General features: G+C 47.3%; 1 protein-coding gene across 1 annotated transcript in view; it reads left to right on the top strand.

Moving 5' to 3' along the window:
- Kmt2a (lysine methyltransferase 2A) overlaps window positions 1–26,085 on the top strand; it is an 80,085-nt gene extending 54,000 nt beyond the window's left edge. Inside the window, 16 exon segments of the mRNA XM_042682906.1 lie at window positions 70–207; window positions 844–1,002; window positions 1,728–1,845; window positions 2,014–2,092; window positions 3,100–3,260; window positions 3,698–3,883; window positions 4,037–8,246; window positions 8,788–8,880; window positions 11,448–11,512; window positions 12,421–12,591; window positions 16,357–16,431; window positions 19,002–19,176; window positions 19,265–19,372; window positions 19,775–19,858; window positions 20,235–20,364; window positions 21,217–26,085. Coding sequence (XP_042538840.1) covers window positions 70–207; window positions 844–1,002; window positions 1,728–1,845; window positions 2,014–2,092; window positions 3,100–3,260; window positions 3,698–3,883; window positions 4,037–8,246; window positions 8,788–8,880; window positions 11,448–11,512; window positions 12,421–12,591; window positions 16,357–16,431; window positions 19,002–19,176; window positions 19,265–19,372; window positions 19,775–19,858; window positions 20,235–20,364; window positions 21,217–21,492 — 6,228 coding nt within the window. The 3' untranslated portion in view covers window positions 21,493–26,085.
- The last annotated feature ends 269 nt before the right edge of the window (window positions 26,086–26,354 follow it).

Below are 26,354 nucleotides of genomic sequence, written 5' to 3' on the forward strand. Positions count from 1 at the left end.
TAATCTTAAGGAACATGTCTTGAGCATTATATTGAACTCTTTAAGAGAAAAGAAATCTCTATTTCATAGGATGCTGGTCGTTTGCTGTACATTGGCCAGAATGAGTGGACACATGTGAATTGTGCTCTGTGGTCAGCAGAAGTATTTGAAGATGATGATGGGTCACTAAAGAATGTGCACATGGCGGTGGTCAGGGGCAAGCAGCTGGTAAGGACTTAGTGGGCAAATCCAGGGAAACACATTCCCTGTCCGTTTGTGGATATTCTCTCTGTGGGTCCATGCAAAAAGAAATCGAAAACAAAGCATCATTTAGTTTGGGGTCTAATTCAAGTATGTGAGTGACCTCAGATACCACTGAAGCAGCATTCTGAGTCTCCAGAACAAACTCACAGACACATGCATGTGTGTACATGCAGTGGAAAGTAGGTAGTGGCAGTGGTGCTGAGTTAGAAGGCATTGAAGGTGTGAAAATGAAGGATTCTCAAAAAGAGATCCTGCTGGGAGAGAGGTGCAGACTGTGACAATAATGAGTGATACACAGGGGAAAGGAAGGGGAATCTGAACCCTGTGATGTGGCTGTTTGATCTGTCTAGTAAGTACAGGGGTGATGTTTTTGGCATTTATCTTCCAAATTCCATGTCCTGTAAATCAATGATGAATCCAAGTTGCAGTAATTAAATGCAGTAGACACAGAGCCCCGTATGGGAGAGAAAGGGTGTGAAGAAGCTATGCACTTCATTTCTCTGCAAGTCAGCAGCAGATGCGTTGTAGGAGGCGCCAAGCAGGGCAGTTCTGTAGACTTCTGAAGGCCTCATTGGGCTCTTGTTCTTCTTGGGTCTTTAGAGATGCGAATTCTGCCAAAAGCCAGGAGCCACTGTGGGTTGCTGTCTCACCTCCTGCACAAGCAACTACCATTTCATGTGTTCCCGAGCCAAGAACTGTGTCTTTCTGGATGATAAAAAGGTGTACTGCCAACGACACCGGGATTTGATCAAAGGCGAGGTGAGCTGGCTTTGCTTTAGTGGGTTTTGTTTTCGTTTTCATGGTAGGCTTTTTCTTTGAGAGCAGTTTAAGGTTCATGGCAACTTAAGTAAGAGATCAGAGATGGCCTATGCACTCTGCTCTCCGCCACCCCACCTCCCCCAGAATAATTAGCATTCTCCCCTCCCCCAGTGCTATGTTTGTTACAGCTAATGAAGTTACATCACTGTGTAACTACCTCACCCTTAATAGTGTACATCTGTGAATCTGGACAAACGTCACATAGTGTTTTCATACCAGTGTTTTCACTGTCTAAACATCCCTTTCTGTTCTGCCTGCTTTTCTGTTTCTCCCCAGCCCTGTACAACCACCAATCTTTCTCCATGGTCTTGTCATTTCCAGGATTTCCTATCCATGGAATTGTGTAGAACACAATGGCCCTTTTCAGACCAGCTTCGTCCACTTAGCAAAATATATTTAAGTTTCCTGGAGTTCTTCTTATGACTTGGTTAGATACTTTCTGAATTCCCTAGAAATTCAGGGGAAACAATACTGAAAATAGCAAGTTGACAAACCAGTTTTACTTTCTTACCGAGTGTTACTAAGTGTTCTTGAAGTCATCTTGTCTTGTTGGAAACAAAGAGGTGCCGCTAGTGAGACAGGGTGATTTTGTGATGGGTTCTGTGCTTTCCCTCAGTCAGTACCCCGGGACCTCCCACTAACCGCAACCACTGCTTTCATTTAAGGTGGTTCCTGAGAATGGATTCGAAGTGTTTAGAAGAGTTTTTGTGGATTTTGAAGGGATCAGCTTGAGAAGGAAGTTCCTCAATGGCTTAGAACCAGAAAATATACACATGATGATTGGTATGACCTAACCCTGCTTACTGGGGAAGGCTGTATTGCCTTTTGGGTGCTTTCTAGCTCTCAGATGGAAACACACACACACATACACACACACACACACACACACACACACACACACACACACACACACACACGTCTCTTCTAATCCCTTCATTTTCCATCGGACAGGCTCAATGACAATCGACTGCTTGGGAATTTTGAATGATCTGTCTGACTGTGAAGATAAACTCTTTCCTATTGGATATCAGTAAGTAGTAGTATAAACACAGCAACCCCTACAACTTGAGAGCACTGGATGTAATATACAGGCCATTCATGTAGACATGTACTTGTTAGCTTATAACACGTTCTAAAAATTACTTGTATCAGCTTGTAGTATGGAATTAAAACACTGTGTCAGGTAAATGTCATTATGTAAGTAAAGCATTGTGGCACTTCAGAATCATTTTCAAATAAAGTCTGTTAAAAACAGAGTCCGTCTCAAGATTCCTCTAAATTCCATTCATGCCAAAATCCAGATGTTTTCAAAATCAAATATACCAAAAATAAAAAAATTCTAAACCAGCCTGCTACCTGGTGAGACCATTGCAGAGCAAATTAACAAGCAAACAAAAGATTTGTAATCTTACAAGATGCGAATTGTTTGAGCCTCTAACAAGCTGATAGTAAGATCAAATTGTCCTTACATCTTCCTCACTGGAGTCTTGTAATAAATACTCCAATTTGTTCTGCATTCCAGTCGTAATAACAGCGTGTACTTCACATTCAGCTAGAAGCTCTTTGTATAAACAAGGCAGCAGACTTGAAGCAATTACATTTTTCCTGCCTCATGGGGCTTTTCTCCCGAAGGGAACTTCCCCTCAGGTTGCCCTGGTTTTAGGGCCTCTCTTTGTACACGCTGTGGGGCATCAGTCCTTTCCTGGGAGTCAGTAACTCTTCCTAGTAGTAGTAGTAGTAGTAGTAGTAGTAGTAGTAGTAAGTCTTTTTCTTTTTCTCTATTTTAGGATATTTTATTATTTTGAGAACCATTTAAAAAACAAATCTTATGCAATTTTATGAGAGGCTAAGAAAGGCCAAAGACTTCATTAAGTTTGGAACAACCTAACTAGGGGAAATGTAAACTAAGAACTCCAGAAGTAAAACTAAAAACACTATATCCAGGAAACCAGGGGACCCAGGATGAGGAAAAGTTTTGACAAATGTTAGCGTCCACTTGCTTCTGTCCTCTCATTTGTGATTCTTCTCCGTTGTCAGGTGTTCCCGGGTGTACTGGAGCACCACCGATGCCCGAAAACGTTGTGTGTATACATGCAAGATAGTGGAGTGCCGGCCTCCGGTTGTAGAGCCAGACATCAATAGCACTGTGCAACACGATGAAAACAGGACCATTGCCCACAGTCCGTCATCGCTTACTGGTGAGTCTAAACTCCAACTGGGGCCGGAACTAGAGTTCGGGGAGTGCATACTGAGATTAAAAGCTGGAAGGGGAAAAGCCACTTTCATAGGACACTTTTGTTTCTAGTTAGATATTTCCCTAATAGCTAGCTTGGGTTTGATTTTTGTTTTGTTTTTTTGGTCAGTTGTAGAGCTTGAACTCAGGCCCTCTGTGCTGCCCCGAGCTCTTTTTGTTCAACCATTTTGAGTCACAGTGCCACTTCTGGTTTTCTGATGATTAATTGGAAATAAAAGTCTCATGGGTACTTTTCTGCCTGGGCTAGCTTTGAAGCACAATCCTCAGATCTCAGCCTCCTGAGTAGTTAGGAATGCAGGCATGAGCCACCAGCGCCTGGCTATTTGTTTGGTATGTTAACCAAGCTTTTATAGTTAAAAGCATTTTTGTTTCTCCCCACAGAAATTTCCTCTAAAGACAGTCAAAATACAGCTGCAATTCTCAGTCCTCCATCACCAGACCGACCTCCGCATGCGCAAACCTCTAGTTCCTGCTATTACCATGTCATCTCCAAGGTTCCTAGGATTCGAACACCCAGCTACTCTCCTACACAGAGATCCCCTGGCTGTCGACCATTGCCTTCTGCAGGTAAAGGGCTTGACCCCAGAAGCTTAGCCCCAAGAGAAATGACAACTTTGTTTTCAGTTCTCTATAAATGGATGCAGCCAAGTCACTGAAAACAACAACTTTGCTACATCTGTTCTATCAGTGACAGACTTTGTTATTTTCTCTCTTACTCAGGAAGTCCTACCCCAACCACTCATGAAATCGTCACAGTGGGTGATCCTCTCCTCTCCTCCGGACTGCGAAGCATTGGCTCGAGGCGCCACAGTACTTCCTCCCTGTCGCCTCTCCGGTCAAAGCTCCAGATAGTCTCTCCCATGAGAACTGGAAACACTTACTCCAGGAATAGTGTCTCCTCCGTCTCCGCCAGTGGGACTGCTCCAGACGCTGAGGCGAGTGCCAAAGTGGATCACGGCTTAGGGCCACCGAATTCAAGCGTGAATCTGGGGCATGGCACTCCCACCTCAGGAAGGACCGTGGCCACTGTAGGCGCTAAAACAAGCCACTTGGATGGATCGTCATCTTCAGAAATGAAGCATTCCAGTGCTTCAGACTCAGCATCCAAGAGTTCCTCTTTAAAGGGAGAGAAGACCAAAATGCTGAGTTCCAAGAGCTCAGAGGGAGCTGCCCATGTGGCTCACGCTGCCATTCCCAAACTGGCCTCCCAGGCTCATAACGCCACTTCTGGAGAGCTGAGTGTTAGCAAAACTGGCGCTTTCTCTGAGATGTCTTCAGTGTCATTTCCTTCCAAAGAGGCCCTTCCGTTCGCACAACTCCATTTAAGAGGGCAAAGGAATGATCGAGACCAACACACAGAGTCTGCCCAACCAGCAAACCTCTCCCCAGATGAAGATATTGAAGTCAAAACTCTGAAACTTTCTGGAGTAAGCAATAGGTCGTCCATTATCAATGAACATGTGGGATCTAGTTCCAGAGACAGGAGGCAGAAAGGGAAAAAATCTTCTAAGGAAACTTTCAAAGAAAAGCATTCCAGTAAATCTTTTTTGGAACCTGGTCAAGTAACAGCTAATGAGGACGGAAACCTAAAGCCAGAGTTCATTGATGAAGTTTTGACTCCTGAGTTTATGGGGCAGCGGCCATGTAATAACATTTCTTCTGAGAAGATCGGGGATAAGGGCCTTTCTCTTTCAGGAGTCCCTAAAGCTGTATCCATGCAAGTAGAAGAGTCTTGCAAGGAATCACAGGCACCCCGGAAATGCACCGTCAAGGTGACACCACTAAAAATGGAAAGTGAGAGTCAATCCAAAAATGCCCTGAAAGAAAGCGGTCCTGCCTCCCCTGTGCAAATGGAATCCGCATCACCAACAGACCCTGTTTCAGCCTCCAAAAGTCCAGGGGATGGTCCAGTGATCCAACCAAGCCCCAACAATACCTCATCCCAGGAGTCTCAGAGGAACAGCTACCAGAACCTTCCAGTGCAGGACAGAAACCTACTACTGCCAGATGGCCCCAAACCTCAGGAGGATGGCTCTTTTAAGAGGAGATATCCCCGCCGCAGTGCCCGCGCGCGGTCTAACATGTTTTTTGGGCTCACCCCGCTCTATGGCGTCAGATCCTACGGGGAAGAAGACATTCCATTCTACAGCAGCTCCCCTGGGAAGAAGCGAGGCAAGAGATCGGCAGAAGGACAGGTAGACGGGGCTGATGACCTGAGCACTTCAGATGAAGACGACTTATACTATTACAACTTCACCAGAACAGTCATTTCTTCAGGTGGGGAGGAGCGGCTCGCGTCCCACAACTTGTTTCGGGAAGAGGAGCAGTGTGACCTCCCCAAAATTTCACAGTTGGATGGTGTTGACGACGGGACCGAGAGTGACACGAGCGTCACAGCCACGACAAGGAAAAGCAGCCAGATCGCAAAGAGAAACGGCAAAGAAAACGGAACGGAAAATTTAAAGATTGATCGGCCCGAAGATGCTGGAGAAAAAGAACATGGCACTAAGAGTTCTGTGGGCCACAAAAGTGAGCCGAAGATGGACAACTGCCACTCCGTAAGCAGGCTGAAAACACAGGGGCAGGATTCCTTAGAAGCTCAGCTCAGCTCATTGGAGTCGAGCCGCAGAGTCCACGCGAGCACCCCATCAGACAAAAACCTACTGGACACCTACAACACTGAGCTCCTGAAGTCGGACTCCGACAACAACAACAGTGACGACTGTGGGAACATCCTGCCTTCGGACATCATGGACTTTGTACTGAAGAATACCCCGTCCATGCAGGCCTTGGGGGAGAGCCCGGAGTCCTCATCCTCTGAACTCTTGAATCTTGGTGAAGGGTTGGGCCTTGACAGCAATCGTGAGAAAGACATGGGTCTTTTTGAAGTATTTTCTCAGCAGCTGCCAACCACAGAACCCGTGGACAGTAGCGTCTCTTCCTCGATCTCAGCAGAGGAGCAGTTTGAGTTGCCTCTAGAACTGCCATCTGATCTGTCCGTCCTCACCACCCGGAGTCCCACAGTCCCTAGCCAGAATCCCAGTCGACTGGCGGTAATCTCAGATTCCGGGGAGAAGCGAGTGGCCATCACAGAAAAATCGGTGGCCTCTGCTGACGGTGACCCAGCGCTGCTGAGCCCAGGGGTCGATCCTGCTCCCGAGGGTCACATGACTCCTGACCACTTCATCCAGGGTCACATGGATGCCGACCACATCTCCAGCCCTCCGTGTGGTTCTGTGGAACAGAGTCATGGCACCAGTCAGGATTTACCTCGGAACAGTAGCACTCCTGGCCTTCAGGTACCCGTTTCCCCAACTGTGCCCATCCAGAACCAGAAGTACGTGCCCAATTCTACTGATAGCCCCGGCCCTTCTCAGATTTCTAACGCAGCTGTCCAGACCACTCCACCCCACCTGAAGCCAGCCACCGAGAAACTCATTGTGGTGAACCAGAACATGCAGCCGCTTTATGTTCTCCAAACTCTTCCAAATGGAGTGACCCAGAAAATCCAATTGACCTCTCCTGTTAGTTCTGCCCCCAGTGTGATGGAGACCAATTCTTCAGTATTGGGGCCCATGGGAAGTGGTCTCACCCTGACCACTGGACTGAACCCCAGCTTGCCGGCTTCTCAGTCCCTGTTCCCCCCTGCTAGCAAAGGACTGCTCTCCATGCCTCATCACCAGCACTTGCATTCCTTCCCCGCCGCTACTCAGAGTAGCTTCCCACCCAACATCAGCAGTCCGCCTTCGGGCCTACTTATTGGGGTTCAACCTCCTCCAGATCCCCAACTTTTGGTTTCAGAAGCCAACCAGAGGACAGACCTCACTACCACAGTAGCCACCCCATCCTCTGGACTCAAGAAAAGACCCATCTCTCGTCTACACACACGGAAAAACAAAAAACTCGCGCCCTCTAGCACCCCCTCCACCATTGCCCCTTCCGACGTGGTTTCCAATATGACGTTGATCAACTTCACACCCTCCCAGCTTTCCAGTCATCCTAATCTCTTAGATTTGGGGTCGCTTAATACTTCCTCTCACCGAACTGTCCCCAACATCATAAAAAGATCTAAATCTGGTGTGATGTATTTTGAACAGGCCCCGCTGTTACCACAGAGTGTGAGCGGAACTCCCGCCCCGGCAACGATAAGCCAGGATGCCAGCCACCTCGCCACGGGGCCCGTGTCCGGCTTGGCGTCCAGCCCCTCTGTCTTGAATGTGGTGTCTATGCAAACGTCCACAACCCCTACGAGTAGTGCGTCAGTTCCGGGACACGTCACCTTAACCAGCCCGAGGTTGCTTGGGTCCTCAGACATTGGCTCCATCAGCAATCTTCTAATCAAAGCCAGCCAGCAGAGCCTGGGTATTCAGGAACAGCCTGTGACTTTACCACCAAGCTCGGGAATGTTCCCGCAACTAGGGACCACACAGACGCCCTCTACAGCGGCAATGGCCGCAGGCTCAAGCATCTGTGTGCTCCCTTCTCCACAGACTTCGGCCATGGCCTCCACGTCTCCTCCTGCGGAGACAGAAGAGCACTATCAGCTGCAGCACGTGAACCAGCTCCTCGCTGGCAAAACCGGGAGCCTCTCTTCCCAGCGGGATCTGGATTCTGCCTCTGGGACCCCGGCACCCAACTTCACCCAAACAGCCGATGTCCCTAACAACGTGAGGTTGGAGCAGAGCAAGGCCTTGCCCCCCGCTGCGCCGGCCAGCTCGGCCTCTCCCGGCGGCTCTCCCTCTTCTGGACAGCAGTCCTCGAGCCCTTCAGTGCCAGCTCCCACCAAAACCAAAGCAAAAGTCAAACGGATCCAGCTGCCTCTGGACAAAGGGAGTGGCAAGAAGCACAAAGTTTCCCACTCGAGGACCAGTTCCGAAGCACACGTTCCAGACCAAGAAGCCAGCACGACCGCCGGGCCGCCGGTCGCAGGGTGAGCCAGCCACACGTCCGTTCTAGTCTGGGCAGAGGCACTCAGTTGCCTCACCAGGCTTTCTGGGGTTGGACTTGGAGTCATTTTATTGCCTGGTGTTGACTCTTGGAGAGCGCTACATCTGTGATTAGTCTTTACAAGCAGTGCTGCTCTTTGCTCCCGTTTCCTTCTGGCTGGGAGTTTAGGATGCTAGGGAACGATGCAAAGCTCCTGTGTGGTGGGCAGAGGTCCCCGCTGTGGAGACTCAGAGTCCGGTTACAAAACGTGCCACTGCAGTGTGATGTGTAAAGTGTGCCAGGCACGCTTGACATTTGTGTGTACGTGTGTTGTACATTTGCTCATCTGTGCGAACACTTCTAGTGCTCCCAGAAAGGCCCCCGTGCCCTCGCTTGGTGACCATCATTCTAACTTATGAATTTGAGTACTGATGCAGCCTTGTAAGTGTTGTCCAGGCTGGATAGTTACTTCTGTAGACTGACCTCTGTGTCCACTTTGGCCCATGTTTAGTGGTTATCTCTTTATACAAATGACTCTGTTCCAGGGCCCTGGGAGCAGAGACAGAGCAGCCGGACGCAGCAAGGGTGGAGCAGCCAGCACAGAAGCCGCTGCAGAAGGAGTGTGGGCAGCCCAGAGGGTGAGCTCCTACGACTAACCTCCACTCGCTCTGCCCGACTCAGAACTCTTCCTCCCCATGTGCATCTGGTTTATTTTGTTTTCAATGATCTTCTTTTTAAATATATAGATATAGATACAGATATAGATATATATAAAATTTTGTAGTTGTTATTAAGGTATTGTACAGAGGGGTTACCATTTCACAAGTCCAGTAATGAGCAATATTTCTTTCTTTTTTGGACAGTATCACTCTGCCTTACAAATCTTTTTTTTCTCCTGGTCAGTCATGGAGCTTGAAATCAGGGACTGGGCACTGTCCCTGAGCATTTTTGCTCCAGGCTAGCATTCTGCCACTTTGGTGGTTCATTGGAGATGAGTATTGTGGACTTTCCTACCAGGCCAGCCTTCAAATCACAATCCTCAAATCTCAGCCTCCTGAGTAGCTAGGATTATAGGCATGAGCTACCAGAGCCTGGCACAAGGTCTCCTTTTTTAATGGAATTAAGTACAGGCTGTTTAGAAAGTAAAGTAGCATAGGATTATTTAAATAATGTACAGTAGCTGGGCGCTAGTGGCTCACACCTGTAATCCTAGCTACTTAGGAGGCTGAGATCTGAGGATCACAGTTCAAAGCCAGCCCGGGCAGGAAAGACTGTGAGACTCCTATCTCCAATAAACCACTAGAAAACCGGAAGTGGCGCTGTAGCTCAAGTGGTAGAACGCTCACCTTGAGCTGAAGAGCTGAGGGACAGCGCCCAGGCCCAGAGTTCAAGCCCCATGACCGACCAAAAAAAAAATGTATAGTGAACAATTCTGCCCTGCCCTTCACCTGTAGCTTCATGCATGCAGACATTTATATGCATATGCAGATATGATATACATAGTATTTGTATGAATGTGTATATGCTTGTTTGGGTTTTTTTTTTACTTTTTCATTATTTAAGTAGTTGTATAAAGTATATATGGTTTTTTTTACATAAAAGGAACAATAATGTACTTACCCATCTTTACTGGCTTTTTTTTTGGCTCGTCCTGGGCCGTGAAGCATGGGCACTGTTCTGAGCTTTTTTCATGCAAGACTAGTGCTCTACCACTTCAGCCACAGTTCCACTTTCAGCTTTTTGGTGGTTAATTGTTGGAGATAAGAGTCTTGGTGCCTGTCTTATAATCATTATTTACAAAAAACAAGGAAAGGCCAGGTGCCAATGGCTTACGCCTTAATCTGAGGCTGAGATCTGAGGATCGTGGTTCAAAGCCAGACCAGACAGAAAAATCTGTAACACTCTTATCTCTAGTTAACCACCAAAAAACTGCAAGTGGAGCTGTGGCTTAAGTGGTAGAGTGCTAGAGGAACAGCTTCCAGGCTCTGAGTTCAAGCCCTAGGACTGGCACCAAAAAAATAAAAATTTAAAAAATTAGTATTTTGCATACATCTTCCTGTGCCAGTATGGTAGCAGCAGCGTACCTGTGTCGTTTTATTTTGCTTTGCTTTGCTTTGCTTTATATTGTTTTTGAGACAGAGACAACTATGTAGCTCAGGCTGGCTTTATATGTGCAATCCTCCTGTCTTAGCCTCCATGTACTGAGATTGCAGGTGTTTACCACCATACCTAGCCGCACTCACTTTTTTTGTGTATGTGCCAGTCCTGGGCCAGGACACTATTGTCCCTGAGCTGTTTTGCTCAAGACTATCTAGCACTCTACTACTTGAGCTCTACTTCTACAGCTTTTCTTGCTGGTTAATTTGAGGTAAGAGTCTAATAGACTTTCCTGTCCAGATGACTTTGAACCGTAATCCTCAGATCTCAGCCTCCTCAGTAGCTAGGATGACAGCAGGCATGAGCCACTAGTGCCTAGCTAACACACTTGACTTTTTTTTTTTTTTGTCGTGGGGCTTAAACTCTGGGTCTGGGCGCTGTCCCCCAGCTCTTCAGCTCAAGGCTAGCACTCTACCACTTGAGCCACAGTGCCACTTCTGACTTTTTCTGTTTATGTGGTGCTGAGGAATCAAACCCAGGCCTCATGCATGCGAAACAAGCACTCTACCACTGAGCCACCTTCCCAGCCCCACACCTCACTTTTTATAGTCACTACCTCCAATACTATTGTGTGGATCTGCAATGGTTTATTTAACCAGTTAATATATATTGCTTTGTAGTCAGATTGTTTCAGGATTAATTTTAGAAGGTGAAAGTAGATGGTGGTTTACTGGCTTGTACAACTTACTTTATTTTTAGCTGAACCAGATAGCCTTATTTAAGTAATTCTGGAACTGCTTCTGACAAGTGTTCTTTCATATTTTTTCCCCTATTTCTATGGATATGAGAAGAATTTCAAGGGCACAGTCTACCACACACAGATACTACTGTTGATGTTTGGGAAGGAACCTCAAGGGAGTGGCTCTTTTGTGTGCTATTCAGGAGTGTAGCAATGGAGTTCATTCAGTGGGTTTTACACAAAGCACCTTGTGGTTCACTTTGACTAGCTGTTTTGTATATAACTAGCACCCGTCCTGGCAGATTGAGAGCTGTTTTTATTTTTGAAGAACTAGCTGACCTTGCCTCTCATACGGTTTTCTCTATTCAGACAAGTGGCTGTTCTTCCAGAGGTTCAGGCAACACCGAATCCAACAAGCGAGCAAGAAAATACAGGTATGTGGGAGGTGAATGGATTCGTATCAGGGAATTACAGCTAGAGGAACTGCTACAATTACTGACTTTAACCTCCCATCTTTCTGGATTCCAGAACAGTGCTAATACTTGTAATCCTCAAAGAAGTAAAGCACTGGCTAGCATGAAGCAGAGCAGCAGTTATTAATCATGTTGTGTGTTATAGTCTGATCGTCTGCCACAGCCAGAGGGCCAAATAATGCCTGGAAATCCTCTCCTGCTGTGCTGGTCTTTATAGCAGTGACATTTAAACAGTGAAACCCTGAGTTCCTCCCTAGTCACAAAGGGAAACCAAGAACCATCTTGATTTTATTAGACAGATTCACACATGTCCCATAGCACTTTCCATCCAGCCTTGTGAGTTCAGTTAAAGACCTTGCCCAGTCCCAAGGAGAGAGCGTCCCAACCGGAAGCACACAGAAAAGGCGGAGTCACGAGATAGCCCGTTACTGTAGCCTGCTGATGTGCCTGTCTCTCAAGGGTCCTGGTACATTATTGCCACAAATGCCACCTCCAGAGACAGTTGCCCTGTGGCCACTGCTCCCCACGCCAGCTGTGTGTGCAGGGCTCCCGCCGCACGGAGCTCACCTCGCCTCGCTGGCTGCGATGAGGTCATGCTCTGGAAGAGCAAGGCACAGGGGCTTGCTTTCCACCTGTCTTCACATCTTCAGTAGGTGAAGACACATGCTTAGGGCAGATGAGCCAGTTGTCATGCCACAGAGACAGCCAAACGTCACGCTGGCTCTAACCCGAGGCAAGCTCACCAGGCCTCGAGGCTGGCAGCAGCGCGTGGGACAGCACTGCGCGCAGTTGCCCTGCAGGAAGCATTCGCTGCTCTAACCATATGGCTGCTGGTTTTGTTTTTGTTTTTTTGTTTTTTCCCGGCCTAGAACCTAAAGCAGTGGAAGAAGAAGAAAGCAGTTTCAGCTCTCCTCTGATGCTTTGGCTCCAGCAAGAACAGAAGCGGAAGGAAAGCATTGCTGAGAAAAAGCCCAAGAAAGGACTTGTTTTTGAAATTTCAAGTGATGATGGCTTTCAGATCTGTGCAGAAAGTATTGAAGGTGAGTGGATTGAATTCAGTCAGCCCTCCCTTAGTAGCCCTGTTTCAGCCACCTCGGTGGTGCCACTGTAGTACGGAGGATTCACACATGGAGAGTGGACCACATTCTCTCTGGTAGACAGTCACAGCTCAAGGTAAAAATCTGGTGGTAAGGGTTTTGTTGTTAAGATTACATACGCTGGGCTGGTTGGGTGGCTCAATGCCTCCTAGCAAGTGGGAGGCCCTGAACTCAAACCCCAGTGCCGCCCAAAGAAGAGAGCACGGAGCCAAGGCCAGGCCCCTTCCCCTCGCTCTTCCCTCTGCCTGGAAGGCTCTCCTGCATTTGCCCTTCATGAGCTCAGCTTTGTCTTCTCTTTGTCTTCTCAGCCCCACCCCCGGCCAGAGCATCAGTGCCACTTCTTCTTTCACAGTTGTTTGTAAAGTTTGTACTTTTTAAAAAAAATTTTAATTTATTTTGTGCACTTTAAGTAAAATTTAAGACCAGCTGGGCCGGGAGACTCACACCTGAAATCCTAGCTACTCAGGAGGCTGAGATCTGAGTTCAAAGCCAGCTTAAGCAGAACAGTCCCTGTGAGGTTTTTGTTGTTGTTGTTGGTTGTAGGGCTTGAACTCAGGGCCTGGGCCCTGTCCCTGAGCTCTTCTTGCTCAAGGCTAGCTCTCTACCACTTTGGGCCACAGCACGACTTCTGATTTTCTGGTGGTTAATTAGAGATAAGAGTCTCATGGACTGTCCTGCCCAGGCTAGCTTCAAATCCGGTTCCTCAGATCTCAACTTCCTGATTATCTAGGATTATAGGCATGAGCCATGAGTACCTGGCTAGAGATTCTTTTCTCCAATTAACCACTCAAAAACCAAAAGTAATACTGTGGCTCAAAGTGGTACAGCACTATTGAGCAAAAGAGCTCAGAGACAGCATGCAGACCCTGAGTTCAGCCTCCATGATTGACCAAACAAAAGGTAAGACAGATCACAAAAGCTTTAGATTGGTACTGACCACTTTAAAAACAGAAACCGGAAGCTGGGCACCGGTGGCTCACGCCTATAATCCTAGCTACTCAGGAGACTGAGATCTGAGGATCACCGTTCAAAGCCAACCTGGTCAGGAAAGTCCGTGAGACTCTTACCTCCAATAAACCACTAGAAAACCAGAAGTGGCGCTGTAGCTCAAGTGGTAGAGTGCTTGCCTTGAGCTGAAGAGCACAGGGATAGCACCCAAGCCCAGAGTTCAAGCCCCACAACCGACAAAAAAAAGAAAGAAACTGGGCATTTACGCACATTCCTCATCTTTAGTTTTACATGTTGATATAAAAAGATACTTTTTTGGGGGGAGTCTGGTTGTGGGGGCTGAACTCTGGGCCTGGGCGCTGTCCCTCAGCTCTTCAGCTTAAGGCTAGCGCTCTACCACTTAAGCCACAACGCCACTTCTGGCTTTTTTCTTTTTTTTTTTTTTTTTTTTATTGTAAAGCTACTATACAGAGGGTTACAGTTACATGAGTGAGGTTATGAGTACACTTCCTCTTGAACATTGTTACCCCCTCCATTGTTTTCCCCCTACCATCCCCTCCCTCCCTCCCTTCCCCGAGGTTCTTTTTTTTTTTTTTTTTTTTTGATTGTGATTAAATGATTACATAATTTCAAAGTCACAAGTTCATTCTAACTTCCCTGGAGCAAATTGTCTACCACAGTCTGTAATATATAACAGTGTTCACATGTTATATACCATATTTGTGATCAGCAGCATGAGGATATTTAGTAGTGGTTCAACTAGATGAGCGGGAGTTCTTTGTTTCTTAAGTCCTGTTAGTTTTGTCGTATCACCTAACCTTTTGGATTTAGCATCCACTTATGAGGGAGACCATGTACCGTTTGTCTCTTCGTTCTTGGCTTACCTCGCTCAACATGATTCCTTCTAGCTCCATCCATTTCCCTGCAAATGCCATTATTTTGTCATTTCTAATGGCTGCATAATATTCCATTGTGTATAGATACCACAATTTTTGGATCCATTCATCTGTGGTGGGGCACCTAGGTTGTTTCCATATCCTAGCTATTGCGAACAGTGCTGCAATAAACATGGAGGTGCACGTGTCCTTGTATATTGGTTCCTGTTGTTCAGGGTAGATGCCTAGAAGTGGTATGACTGGGTCGTAAGGGAGGTCAATCTTTAGCTTTCTAAGGACCCTCCAGACTGCTTTCCAAAGTGGTTGTATAAGTGTACATTCCCACCAGCAGTGTAATAGGGTTCCTCTTTCTCCACATCCCCTCCAGCATTTGTCGTTGGCTGATTTGTGGATGTGGGACATTCTGACTGGGGTAAGGTGGTATCTCAGGGTTGTCTTTATTTGCATTTCCTTCACCACCAGGGATGATGAACATTTCCTCATGTGTTTCTTTGCCATTTTTATTTCTTCATTTGAGAAGTCCCTCTTTAGTTCCCTTGCCCATTTAGTAATTGGTTTGTTAGGTTTGGGAGGGATTAGTTTCTTGAGTTCCCTGTATATACAGGATGTTAACCCCTTGTCTGATATATTGCTGGTAAATATTTTTTCCCAATTAGTTGGTTGTCTTTCTAGCTTAGTTGCGATAGATTTAGCTGTGCAGAAGCTTTTTATTTTAAGGTAGTCCCATTTGTCGAGTCTCTCTCCAACTTGTTGTGACCCTGGGACTCTGTTCAGGAAGTTCCTTCCTGTGCCTATTAGTTCAAGTGTCTCTCCTACTCTGTCCTGCAGTAGTTTCAGAGATTCAGGTTTAATGTTAAGGTCTTTAATCCATTTTGAGTTGATGTTGGTGCGTGGTGATAGGCTGGGGTCCACTTTTAGTTTTCTGCATGTGGCTGCCCAGTTTTCCCAGCATCTGGCTTTTTTCTTTTTGCTTATGTGGTGCTGAGGAATTGAACCCAGGGCTTCAGGCATGCAAGGCAAGCACTCTACCACTGAGCCACCTTCCCAGCCCACTTCCAGGTTTTTCTGCTTATGTGGTGCTGAGGAATCGAATGCAGGGCTTCATGCATGCAAGGCAAGCACTCTACCACTGAGCCACCTTAACACACGCAATTCTAGTTCCTTAGAATCTGCTTGTCAAGCAGCAAGATGGCTGTGCACCAGAGCACGGCACAGAGGGCTCCTTCAAGGAACCAGCAGCAGTGTTAGTAAAATGATTTTACTTTTAAGTTCCCTCTATGCTTAGTGTGGGCAAGGCTCTGGGTGTGATTCTCCAGAACCACACACAGAGAAAATGAGGAATGCTAGTGCATGCTTCTAATCTCAGCCCTTGAAAAATGGAGGTGGGAGAGACATAGTGAGTTATACCGTATGCAAAGAAAAAAGCTTGGTGATGTGGCTTATGCCTAGTGGAGAACAGGAGAATTGTGATTCGAGGCTAGCCCAGGCAGAAAAGACCCCTTCTAACAGATGGTTGGTGGTGGTGGTACCCACCTGTTATCCTAAGCTATATGGGAGCCTGAGATTAGGAGGACTGGGTACCAAGTAAAAAGTCTCTCAGGCTCTACCTATTAATCATCAAAATGCTGGAGTGGAGGCATGGCTCAGGTGGTAGAACACTAGCTGTACAGAAGACAGCTAAGCACAAGGCTGTGAGTTCATGCTCCAGTACTACTAAAAACAAAAGGAAAACAAGCTGTTCTATCCTAAGAAGATGTGTGTTGCACTGTAGGAGCCTAAGCACAATACGTATTGCACACCATTAGTATTAAGAGATGTTGGCATGGATATTTTTCAGCCTACAGTTTTCTTCTTTTCCTTTCAGATGCCTGGAAGTCACTGACAGATAAAGTCCAGGAAGCTCGATCGAATGCGCGCCTGAAGCAGCTGTCATTTGCAGGTAATGGCTAGAGCTGTTAGTTTATTCCTGCCTCAGAACATTCCAGCAACTTGTTAGTCTAAATACCACCACTACAATGACAAAAACAAACTTTCTTTAAAAAAAAAAAATTGTTGGCCAGGCAGGCAGGTGGCTCACACCTGCAATCCTAGCTATTCAGGTACGAGGCCGGCCTGGGAAAACCTTAGTGAGATCCTTCTTAATAAGCCTTCCCCATGTCCCCTGCCTTGCTGGGGCATGTTCATTTCTTTTCTTTTTTTTTCTTTTTGGTCTTTTCTGGTGCTGGGGATTAATTCAGGACGTTGCATTGCTAGGCAAGCGCTTTTCCACTGAGCAACATCCCGGCCCGCATGTTCATTTATTTAATCGTCCAGTTTACTGTGTTTTGAGTGTCCTGTATACATTTTTGTTTGCTTGTTTTGTTTTGTTCTTGCCAGTCCTGGGGCTTGAACCCAGGCCTGGGCACTGTCCCCAGTTTCTTTTGCTCAAGGCTAGCACTCAACCACTTGAGCCACAGTGCCTCTTCTGGCTTTTTCTGCTTATGTGGTGCTGAGGAATCGAACCCTGAGCTTTGTTCATGCTCTACCACTAAGCCACATTCCCAGCCCTGTACATTTTTTTTTTTTTCTTTTAAAGAACGCTGATGAATTAAGTGCCAGTGGCTCATACCTATAATCCTCACTACTAAGGAGGCTGAGATATGAGGATCCTGGTTCACAGCTGGCCCAGGCAGGACAGTCCATGAGATTCTTGTCTCCACTAAACCACCAGAAAACCAGAAGTGGCACTGTGGCTCAAGGGGTAGAGTACTAGCCTTGAACTGAATTGCTCAGGGATAGCACCAAGGCCCAGAGTTCAAGCCCCAAGATCAAAAGAAAAAAGAGAGAGAGAGAGATAACTGATGAGTTTGAAAAACCTTTAATCATCTCTGCCAACAGATTTATACAAATGTTTTCATATATAAAAAGGAAGTTAAAATGCTAATAATTGTATGCAACTGAGTGAAAGAGTAGCTAGTAAATATGTAACTGTCTTTGCTGTAACAACACAGCAAAGTACACATTAGGAGTATGCTGGTATTCCTCTTATACTGATGAGCATAGGAGCAAGGAACACAAGTACTTCTACAAACAATATTGTGATTGTGTGTAGGATCACATAATATGAAGATCAAATGTCGGTATAATAGCTCTATGATTTTGAGGGTTAAATTCTCTGGGACTAGGTTTCCTTTCGTTAAAGTGAATGGGCTAGCTTGGCTCACAGGTGGCTCACACATATAATCCTAGCTACTCAGGAGGCTGAGATCTGAGGATCACAGTTCTAAGCCAGCCCGGGCAGAACAATCCCTGCGTGATTCTTTTTTTTTTTTTTTTTTTTTTTTTTTTGGTCATGGGGCTTGAACTCTGGGCTTGGGTGCTGTCCCTGTGCTCTTCAGCTCAAGACTAGTGCTCTACTGCTTGAGCCACAGCACCACTTCCGATTTTCTAGTGGTTTATTGGAGATAAGAGTCTCATGGAGTTTCCTGCCCAGGCTGGCATTGAACCATGATCCTCAAATCTCAGTCTCCTGAGTAGCTAGGATTACAGGCGTGAGCCACCAGCACCTGGCTCCTGTGAGATTCTTATCTCCAAATAACCACTCAAAAACCGGAAGTGTGTGGTTGTGGCTCAATTTGTAGAGTGCTAGCCTTGAGCACAGAGAGACCTAGGGTGGGCTGGGAATGTGGTTTAGTGGTAGAGTGCTTGCCTAGCATGCATGAAGCCCTGGGTTCCATTCCTCAGTACCATATAAACAGAAAAGGCCAGAAGTGGCACTGTGGCTCAAGTGGTAGAGTGCTAGCCTTGAGCAAAAGAAGCTCAGAGACCATGCCAGGCCCTGAGTTCAAGCCCCACAGTCGACCAAAAAAAAAAAAAAAAGTGAACGGACTAGGGATAGGTAGCTCAGTGGTAGAGCGCTAGCATGTTTGAGGCCCTGGGTTCCATCTCCAGAAGCACAAAAGACAAAAACAATAATGCTCCCTCAGAATAGTCAGTATAAGCATGAAGTGAAATAGTGCAGTAGCAACTCCAAGTACACAACAGCATATATAGACTACAGTTTTGCAGTCTCACAGCTGTGTGAATGTGTGCGGGTTTTTTTTGTTTTTTGTTTTGTTTTTGTCAGTCATGGGGCTTGAACACTGGGCCTGGGCTCTGTCCCCTCAGGTCTTCAGCTCAAGGCAATCACCCTACACTTGAGCCACAGCGCCACTTCTGGTTTTCTGGTGGTTTATTGGAAAGAAGAGTCTCACAGACTTTCCTGCCTGGGCTGGCTTTGAACGGTGATCCTCAGATCTCAGCCTTCTGAGTAGCTAGGATTACAGGCATGAGCCACGGGTGCCCAGCTAATGTGTGTGGTATTGATGGATGAATACCAGCATTATTTTGGCTGCTGTCTGGTGCAGATTTCTAGGCAATTATCATTCGCCCATGAGCAGCCGCTGGCAGCCGCCCCATAGCACGGGCACTTTGTGCTGTCTGCTTCCTGCTGGCTGCACTCCTGCCATCTGGGTGCCTTTGACCCCACAGGTGTGAACGGCTTGAGGATGCTGGGGATTCTCCATGATGCAGTTGTGTTCCTGATTGAGCAGCTGTCTGGTGCCAAGCACTGTCGGAATTACAAATTCCGTTTCCACAAACCTGAAGAGGCCAATGAACCCCCCTTGAACCCCCACGGCTCAGCCAGGGCTGAGGTCCATCTGAGGCAAGTACCCGTGGAGATTCCCACTGATACCATTGTCTTGACATGCTGCTCCATTCTTTAAATGTAAACCTTCATCTTTTGGCTCCAGGAAGTCGGCATTTGATATGTTTAACTTCCTGGCTTCTAAACACCGACAGCCTCCTGAGTACAACCCCAATGACGAGGAAGAGGAGGAGGTGCAGCTGAAGTCCGCTCGGTGAGCGCCCAGGGAGCCAGTCATTACAAGCGTCCTTTCCCTCCACCCCGCTTCAGGGCGCTGTGTCCTTGTGCTTGGACCACAGCTTCCTGATGCATTTAAGAAGACTCAAATCTAGTTTGCATTGGAATGTAGCTGGCTAGTAAAGAGAGGACTGTAAGTTAGAAGAAATTTGAGCAGCTGTAAGATGCCAATTTTTTCTCATGGTAATAACCTTTGCTGATAACTTTGCTGTGTGTGTAACCATAGATGTGGTCAGAAAGAACTGTCTTGGAAAGGGGCCTAGTTTAAGAAATGCCAGATAGTGAATAAGTGTATTCATAGTCTCTAGGATCCTTCACTTCAAGACTCAAAACATTATTTCCTGAAAAGAATTTGCTAATAATTTGTCTTCTCTCCTAGGAGAGCAACTAGCATGGATCTGCCGATGCCCATGCGTTTCCGGCACTTAAAAAAGACTTCTAAGGAGGCAGTTGGTGTCTACAGGTATGGCCAAGATTGTAGAGTGAATAATGAAACGAATGAAATGAAGAGACTAAATGCTAGAGTAACTCCCTCCTCCTGGCAGTGAGGCATTTGTGTGTACAGTTAATTGAGCCTGAGCTCCTGAGCTTCTGCAGCTTCTTGTATTGAACATGGACTTCCCCATAGACACCTAGAGCACTGCTGCTTTTAGAAGGCTAGGGAATGTAGAAATCACTCATCTTTGGCCATTTGTCAGCGCAGTATATGTGCACAAATTCCTTGTAAGTGTCCATCTGGGAAGCTAATAGACATGGAGAATCCATTCATTGATACATATTTATGGATTCACACAATACTGGAAAACTTATGCCTGGTCTCCCCCATCTCTCTGACCCAGGTCTCCCATCCACGGACGGGGTCTTTTCTGCAAGAGAAACATCGATGCAGGTGAGATGGTGATTGAGTATGCCGGCAACGTCATCCGTTCCATCCAGACCGACAAGCGGGAGAAGTATTATGACAGCAAGGTGAGGCCCCTCTTCCTGTCCCTGTTCTTCGCTTTTGCCCTAAAAAAGGACCACAGCTGTCCACTTGATCCTTGAATCCCCAAAGAAATGATACGTGCTTCCTGGCTCTGGTGGCTCAGGCCTGTAATCCTAGCTACTTAGGAGACAGATCTGAGGATCAAGGTTCAAAGCCAGTCTGGACAGAAAAGTCTGTGAGACTCTTATCTCAAATGGAGCTGTGGCTCAAAGTGGTAGAGTGCTAGCCTTGAGCAAAAAAGCTTAAGGACAGCACCCAGGCCCAGAGTTCAAGCCCCACGACCCACCAAAAAGAAAAAGAAAAGAAATGATATGTGCTATCAATTCTAAGACATTTTTTCTTCAGTGCTAGGAGTCAACCCCACAAAGACATTAAAAAAAAAAAAGTTACATCTCCAAGACTTGTGAAAAGTCCCCATACATGTTCAGAATCTACTCTAAAGATAAGCATGCAGACACCCTGGAGAGCTGGGCACCAGTGGCTCACACCTATAATCCATCCACTCAGGAGGCTAAGATCTGAGGATCTCAGTTAGAAGCCAGCTGGGCAGGAAAGTCTGTCAGATTCTTATATCTAGTTAACCACCAAAAAGCCAGAAGTGGGGGCTGTGGCTAAGTGGCAGAGCACCAGCCTTGAGAGAAAAAGCCAAGCAAGAGACAGCACCCAGGCCCTGAGTTCAAGCCCAAATACTGGCAAAAAACAAAGAGGGCCGGGGGGGAGCGGGAATAACAGTTGCAAGGCTGTATGACTCAATGATACGTCTCTTGACTTAGGGGTTCCATCCCCAGCACCTAAAGTTACTAAGCAAATAGCCAGTTCTTCTTCTTCATGTGTAGGGCATCGGCTGCTACATGTTCCGCATTGACGACTCCGAAGTAGTGGATGCCACCATGCATGGGAACGCCGCGCGCTTCATCAATCACTCGTGTGAGCCCAACTGCTACTCACGCGTCATCAACATCGATGGGCAGAAGCACATCGTCATCTTCGCCATGCGCAAGATCTACCGGGGCGAGGAGCTCACCTACGACTACAAGTTCCCCATCGAGGACGCCAGCAACAAGCTGCCCTGCAACTGCGGCGCTAAGAAATGCCGCAAGTTCCTGAACTAACGCTGCTCTTTCCCCCGGGCCCAAGTACCAGCACCCAGGGCCACCCAAAGCAGTGCTGAAGGCCTTGCTCCAGGACCAAGTGGGCTGGTGGAGGGGCCTCTGTGGCCGAGCCCCCTAATGTCCATATTCATGTCATACATGTGGTCAGAGTCTTAGAAATGAGGTCTCAAAGAAAAGATCCATGACGGGCTTTCTTGGAGGACCCCTCTTGACTGTCAGCTGTTAAGCTTGCTGGGGAACTAGGTCCTGGGCGATGTGCCTGGAAGGAGCCTCGGAGGCTTGGTTTTCTTGGGAGGCGGGGCCTGAGCATTCCTCCAAAAGCAGTTGTCTTCCTCACCTCAGCTCTTCCCCAGGCTCTCGGAGCCGAGGGTCAGGCAGGACTGAGATACAGGGCTGGCTGGACACAGCCTGCTAGTCTGCCAGCCAGGCCCTGCCTGTGGCCATCTGTTGAACAGACAGAGGTCTGGTGGTTTTCCCTGCTCGCCTCCTCCTTGAGAGAGTTCACTTCCAGCTGGGAGACAGGATTCCTGGCACCTCTGGTGTCAAAAGGCTGTCTTGGGGTTGTGCCAATTAATTACCAAACATTGAGCCTGTGGGCCGGAAGTGGGAGTACTTAATCCCTGTGAGCCTTATCTCAGCCAGTCACCTTCTTGACCATAGGAGCGGCTTTCCTCTGCCATTCTTCTCTTCACTCCACCTTCCTTCCTGTCCTCCATCCCACTGCTTTCCCATCCTGCTTCCTGGGTGGTAGGGGAGCTGACTCCCCGCTCAGGGGCACTCGCCGGTGGGCGCAGGGCGTGCCTACATGAAGGTCCCCGAGCTGCAAGCACTCCAGGGGGGAAGTGGACAGGAGCCGCTAGCCAGAACCAGACAGAATTTGAAGACTTTGTGCAACTCTCCCCTGAGAGTTCTGAAGAAATACATGTAGCATGATTTTTTTAGAAGAGGATACAGATTGTTTCAATAGGATTTGAATCATGCAACCTCCGGAGTACCATAACCAGGAGAACCCCTGCACCCCTCCCTTCCTAGGACACGGGAACCTTCTTTCCCCTCTTTAAGACATAGGAAGACTTCGTTTTTAAATAGTCAGTGTCTAGTTGAAGGCAGAACACTAATCATTTCAAGGCCCAAAACTTGGGGACTAGACCGCGGGGCGTGGAGGGCCCGCCGCTGCCAGCTGCCAGCGGGCGGCCGCGGCTCAAGCGAACTCAATGACACTACCGCCCCGGCCCCGCGCGGGTGCGCGCGCGCGCAGCATCCAGTGTTTTTCTCTTCCTTCCCCCAAGACAGGGCGTGTCTTGAACCTGTTAAATTAAGTCATTGGATTTTACTCTGTTCTGTTTACAGTTTACTATTTAAGGTTTTATAAATGTAAATATATTTTGTATATTTTTCTATGAGAAGCACTTCATAGGGAGAAGCACTTATGACAAGGCTATTTTTTAAACCGCGGTATTATCCTAATTTAAAAGAAAATCGGTTTTTAATAATTTTTTATTTTCATAGGATGAAGTTAGAGGAAATATTCAGCTGTGCACACAAAGTCTGGCTTTCCCGCCCCGCTTCCCCCTGGAGGGCGTGCTTTTCCTTGTTTCACATGTAGCTTGTTCGTGCCCCGTGACCAGTGTTCTCTGGTCGGTTCTTGAAGGAAGATCACTCAGCTCCATTAGGCCGCTCCCGTCCTTTCCCAAGGAAGCCCCTCCTCCCAAGGCTACAGGAGGATCTTGACTCGCCAGTTTCTTCTTTCTGGCGCTGGCTCCGAGCACCGCCGCCCCGAGCCGGGCAGCGGCTCGCGCATTTCCCTCATCTTGCCTTACTTCAGAGTTAGCAGCCAACCAGTTCCGTGGCACCTTGACATCCTCCATCACCATCTGTCTCATAGATCATTTCCTTTTTCTTTCCTTTCCCTCTGCCCACCAAGTCCTCAGATCCGCAAAGAACCCGCTGATCCCCTGTGCCCTCTTTCGGGGCGGCCTGTTGAAACTGAAGCACAGTGCGACCGCTCACGGTAAAGCAGACCCGCGCCAAGCGGCCTTGCCCAGCAGTGAAGTCCACGGCGGGGAGGGGAGGGGCGCCCTTTTCTCGCCCATTCCTCTGCAAGTCTAGCAAAGCAATACGACTCAGCCCAGCACTCTGCCCCAGGACTCCCGGCTCTGCGGTGCCTTCCATCCTGGGCTCCCTTTTCTCCCAAGACCTTAAGGACTTGGTCTGGTGGCTTTGCTGGACCCTTGTCGCTGTCGCCGCTGTCATGCAGGGAGCCCAGCACTGTGGCCAGGGCGGCAGAGGCTTCCTTGCCGTCGTGGCGAAGTGCCAGCAGGGGACTGGGCAGCAGCCTACCCAGCCCTCGCCTCCCGTCCTCCTCTTCCCATGAACGAGATACGGTGGCCCGAGGGGTCCCACGCGCGTCTCGTTCACTTTATTATTGCACTGTGTGAGGTTTTTTTGGTAAATCCTTGTATTCCTATTTTTTTTAATGAAAAAAAAAAAACTTAAGCTGCATTTGTTACTGAAATGATTAATGCACTGATGGGTCGTGAATTCACCGTGAGAGAGACCCAGAGGCAGCCCGAGGGTGGGGGAAACTCAGCTAAACAGACCTAGTCACTGCCCTGCTAGGCCAAGCTGTACTGTGAGCCCTCATCCTCGTCCATACCCACGCCCCGAGGACAGGGGAGGAGCACACTCTGCCTCCCCTGCCAGCTGCAGAACGGTTTGCCTTGCCTTCTCACCCCGACTGTCACCCACAGAAAGGAGAAAACTCCCTCTCGCAGCTCAGCCTTGAGTCCATTGCCAAAATCAGCATACCTGCCAGCAACTCGGGGGACAAACTAAGGTTTCCCTAGGAAGAGGGGAAGAAGGCAAAAATGGCCTGGCTGTCTCCAAAACTGTGTCTGAAAACTATTGTCTGTTTTGAAAGTGACCAAGGGACCCTCCGCACCAAAGTGCTGACTGAGGAATTGGCGGGAGGAGGGGAGGTCATTCCCAGGAGTCCCCCCTGAGGGGCATCCCAGATCCCAAGGAGTACAGCTCGAGCCTGGTCAGTTCTCAGAGCCAGCTCATGTACCGCTTTGCTGCTAGAACCTGTTGTGGCTGCACTTTCTGGTGGCTCCGTGACAGCTGTGTGGCCAGTACAGCTGCATGGCGTTGACCCCTTGGCCGGAACCTGGTCCCCTGGTTCCTCTCCCCTCCTCCCCCCCCCCCCCCCCCCCGTGGCTTCCCTCCCCCATTCTTAGGTCAGTAGCAGTGAACAGGGACACCCCTGCAACTGTGTTTTGAACCAGGCTCCTTTACCAGGTCCCAGCTTACCACCACCCTGACAACCCCCCGGCCAACGCAGTGAGCACCATGCAGTCACCTTGATTTAAAAAAACCTTATATAACAACACACACGCACACGCGCGCACACACACACACACACACACAGCATCTTTTAATGAATGTATCTTTCTAAAGGACTGACGTTCAAACAATTATCTGAAAATACTAAAGGTCAAAAACCTTGTCAGATGTTAAGTTTGATTTGGGATTCTTTTTCATAGAAATCAACTTGTTTTTTAAGGAAAAGCGGGTCATTGCAAAGGGCTGGGTGTAATTTTGTGTTTTCACTTCCTTCATTTTAAAAGCAATACAAGGTTATTGAGCAGATGGTTTTGTGCCGAATCATGAATATCAGTCAAGTCTCACACTCTGAAAACTTGCAACTTTTTTGTTTGTTTTGGTTTTCAAATAAATATAAATATGATATATATAGGAACTAATATAGTAATGCACCATGTAACAAAGCCTAGTTCAGTCCATGGCTTTTAATTCTCTTTAACACTATAGATAAGGATTGTGTTACAGTTGCTAGCAGAGCAGGAAAATGTCAGGCTAGCGTTCCTCTGATTTTCACATCGGGGACCCCAAGCCACAGGGGGGTTGGCAAAATCCACCATTCTCCCAGAGAGCAATGTGGAAATGGTGTCACCTGGATTTTTCCTGCTCGTGAATGTTGCCAGTCAGTACCTGTACTCTTTGTTTCTCTACTTTTGGTTATGAATGTTGGGGTTACCACCTGCATTTAGGGGAAACTTGTGTTCTGTGCTTTCCTGGTATCTTGTTCTGAGGTACTCTAGTTCTGTCTTTCAACCAAGAAAATAGATTTGTGGTGTTTCTTTTATTGAACTTTTAACAGTCTCTTTAGTAAATACAGGTAGTTGAATAATTGTTTCAAGATCAACAGACGACAAGCTTCTAGAAATAAGACATTTCTCGACAACTTTATCATGTATAACAGATCTTTTGAGTTTTTTTTTTTCCTGTGTTCTTCCAAGCTTCTGGTTAGAGAAAAAGAGAAAGAAAAAAAAAAAAGAAAAAAAAGGAAAATGTTTGTAAGTCCATCAGTGTTAACTCCCTGTGACAGGGGTGAAGGAAAATACTTTAATAGTTCAAAAAATAATAATGCTGAAAGCTCTCTACGAAAGACTGAATGTAAAAGTAAAAAGTGTACATAGTTGTAAAAAAAAAAAAAAGGAGTTTTTAAACATGTTTATTTTCTATGCACTTTTTTTTATTTAAGTGATAGTTTAATTAATAAACATGTCAAGTTTATTGCTGCAAATTGTGCGCTTCCTTCTGGCCTAGTCAGGGGCGGCAATGGGGAGGGGCATGGCCTGTGTCGAGGTTTCAAAATACTTTACAGTACAGCCTTTTAAGATGGAATTACGAGCTAGGCTCTGGTGACTCACGCCTGTAATCCTTAGCTACTCAGGAGGCTGAGATCTGAGGATCAAGGTTTGAAGGCAGCTCAGGCAGGAAAGTGCATGAGACTCATCAGCAGAAAACTGGAAGTGGAGGTGTGGCTCAAGTGGTAGAGTGCC

The sequence above is a fragment of the Dipodomys spectabilis genome, unplaced genomic scaffold (assembly GCF_019054845.1).
Source record: "Dipodomys spectabilis isolate Male_0828 unplaced genomic scaffold, ASM1905484v1 ptg000076l, whole genome shotgun sequence".
Lineage (NCBI taxonomy): Eukaryota > Metazoa > Chordata > Mammalia > Rodentia > Heteromyidae > Dipodomys > Dipodomys spectabilis.